A 2,821-nucleotide genomic window follows, 5' to 3' on the forward strand; every position below is an offset into this window, starting at 1 on the left:
AAAATAAACACATATTTACAACTGTTTTTATGCATTCAAGTTTATTTTATATTCTTGCTTAACTCTTTTGTCCAAAATATTTTTCAAATCAAGCTTTTACAGCATTCTTCTCCCATGCCAGCCACGGCGCCGGCGTTGGAGAACATTTATTCGTCGATTTAAACATTTGACTCAACAACCACCAAATTTTGTGTCCCTTTAAATAGGCATTGACACGCGGCGCTACTATATTTTCAATCTTCTCACTAATTTCATTTTGATTGCTATTAATGTAATTGGGAATGATTGTTTCTATCTGATCGTTGATGAGCTGATTCAATTTCCCATCACCCAATAGACCGCCAATGTTAGAGCTCACGCCACCTAGAGTGACCTTCGCCTCGAACTTATAAATCTTAATGGAGCCCCAAAGGAATGGCATCTTATACTTGAATTGTCCTTGAATGGAGAGATCTTTCAGTGCAAACTCTAATGGGCCTGAACCCAGGTAACCCACTGATAAGCCCAGTTGATTTAGCAGATCAATGAATGTATCTGTATTGTAGTTATAAGCAGTGGCCTTCAGCTCCCGGAAGACAAAGTGGTATTTAACTTTTTTCTTGAAAGTATAGCTAACTTTCATTGTCTTAATGTCCATGCGATCCAAGCCATCCACACGTAAACGAATTAACTGGAGTAAAGATCTTTCGTTTTGGAAGAAATAAATAAAGAAAGTTTTATTTTTAGAGCGAAGTTCAAAATACGAACGTTGGGCACTCACTCGACCACAGAATTGCTAGCTTTCAAATTCAATTCCGCATTAGTGTAGGGAGCTAGCGGAGGAACGCCAAGATCAGGCCAACCGCAGGGCATTTGTTCCATAAAGTTCCTGACGGCCTTTTTGGCCTGCGAGTTTAGAATCAAGCCACGACTTTGGTCTGTTTAACAATGAGTAAGTAAAAAAAGTAATTGTTGTGTAAGTATTACTGTTTCACGATATATTTATAACATTTGAACTTTTTTTTTTCAAAACAAAAAGAGTATTTTAAAAGAAATTCAACTTTTTACTCACCGCCCTCCAAAGATATATCCCAATCCGTCTCATCGTCCACATCTTCTTCGACCAAATTTGCGGCAGTTGAAGCCAAAAGGCCGAACAAGAAGAGGAAAACTACGCGCATTCTAAATCTTTTCTACACCAGAATATTATATTGGAATGGCTGCGACGCCGCTTTATATACTGTTCAGGTTCGAAAAGATCATAAAATAATACTCAAAAAACAACAGTAGTATATTCGCTGGTGGCTTTTATTATTTTAATGCATGTTAAGATTATTTATAATACACTGCGGAGCATAACTATAGACATTCATTAACTCAAACGACCAAATCTATTTTTTTAAAACCTTCGAATAACAAAGTGCAACCAAAACTGATGTATTGTGGAACGATTTTCCGTCATCCCTTATGAATTTTGGTTTGGAGACAAACCGGTTTAGGTATTGTGCCATCTTCAGTGTCACTTTTCGTTCGTGCCGAAGATAACATCGAAATTCGCGAAATAATTCAGAGATTGGCGCGATTAGACAAATTAGTGCGAGGGTTTTGAAAGCATTTTCTAACGAATTGAAATTCATTGAGGTTCTGTTCACTGCTCGATGTTTTTAAGTTATAATTTGTTGATGATTTTCGACTTTTAGCATTATTTAATAAAGGAATAATGTGCGCCTATTGAGTTAATGAATGTCAAAGGCCGTTTACCCGGCGCTACCGATTTTTTCCCTAAATGCGTCTATATTTATGCTCCTCAGTGTAGAAACACTTGATTAATACAGGCCATTTTTTCAAAGGATTGCAAATTTGATTAAGCATATCATTATGATTGATTAGTAGCATATACCTAAATACAAGTACCTAAGTCGTAAACCCGCTGTAATATTTAGCACCTCGTTACTGACGTTGTACGTAGCAAATACCTAACTCACTGTTTACACGACGATGAAAACTTCTTCAATATTGTCTGATTATAAAAATGCAATGAGATGGCTATCGAAAAGGAAAATAAACTTAAGAATGCGGATTGATGGTTAACGAATCGTTTATATAAATACTTACGTATACTACTTAACAGTGTTGTGAAAAATGCATTAACGGTACATTAAAGCATTAACGATGGTGTAAAAATTAATGCAGTAATTTTGGAAACTTAATGCAAATAAAAATTTCAGTGCTTTAATTTTGATAAAATTTCAATGCACTAATTATGAAAAATATTCTAATTAAATTGGTTTTGATTAAATTACCCAAACTAATGCTAAAGAAAAATTTTAATGTATTAAAGTCTTTAAGTTTTTTATTTATAAGTTGTCTGATAACAGTTATTTCTCTTTTCGTCAATATTCTTATATTTATTACAACGTTTATCAGACAACGTAAAAAAAAACGTTGCGCAATAACTGTTATCAAACAACGGTAAAAATAAAAAGCAACAACAAAGAAAAAATTTATTTTCTTTATTCTGTAAATCAAAATTTTAAATTCTCTTTTTACGGAATGTACATACTATTACACCCGCAAACATAGTTGACCGCGAAAATAAGTTTACGCGTCCTTCTTCGCCGTCAAATATTTTAACGCGTCTTTCTTCGCCGTGAACTATGTTAAGAGTCTTTCTGCGCTGAAGTTTTTTTAATGCGCCTTTCTTCGCGGTTAACTTTTGAGCTCGCGCCTTTAAATATGTCTAGTGACTTAATGCACTTTCAGCTTTTTTGGTTGATTTATCAATTGATAATCTAGAACCGAGTTATATTCGATCACTATTACCACTATTCGGACTCAGTTA

The 2,821-nt window shown here is 34.5% G+C and overlaps 1 protein-coding gene across 1 annotated transcript; it reads right to left on the reverse strand.

The window, feature by feature from the left end:
• Window positions 1-23: 23 nt before the first annotated feature.
• On the reverse strand, window positions 24-1,160 carry LOC118754237. Its single transcript, XM_036489101.1, has 3 exons — window positions 1,048-1,160; window positions 761-910; window positions 24-683 (listed from the first exon to the last, which is right to left on the reverse strand). The coding sequence occupies exons 1-3, from the start codon at window positions 1,158-1,160 to the stop codon at window positions 89-91; spliced, it is 858 nt and encodes a 285-aa protein (XP_036344994.1). The 3' UTR covers window positions 24-88.
• Window positions 1,161-2,821: the final 1,661 nt, after the last annotated feature.

This window comes from Rhagoletis pomonella, unplaced genomic scaffold (assembly GCF_013731165.1).
Source record: "Rhagoletis pomonella isolate Grant_MI unplaced genomic scaffold, Rhpom_1.0 Rhpom_scaffold_03583, whole genome shotgun sequence".
Taxonomy (NCBI): Eukaryota; Metazoa; Arthropoda; class Insecta; order Diptera; family Tephritidae; genus Rhagoletis; species Rhagoletis pomonella.

What these genes read in the sequence shown, in the direction of transcription:
- LOC118754237 (XM_036489101.1), bottom strand. Translation starts at nt 1,160, where the DNA reads ATGCGCGTAGTTTTCCTCTTCTTGTTCGGCCTTTTGGCTTCAACTGCC. An exon ending in ATATCTTTGGAGGGCGGTGA is followed by an intron (nt 911 to 1,047) that starts GTAAAAAGTTGA and finishes AACAGACCAAAG; the next exon opens with TCGTGGCTTGATTCTAAACT. An exon ending in GCTAGCAATTCTGTGGTCGA is followed by an intron (nt 684 to 760) that starts GTGAGTGCCCAA and finishes CCAAAACGAAAG; the next exon opens with ATCTTTACTCCAGTTAATTC.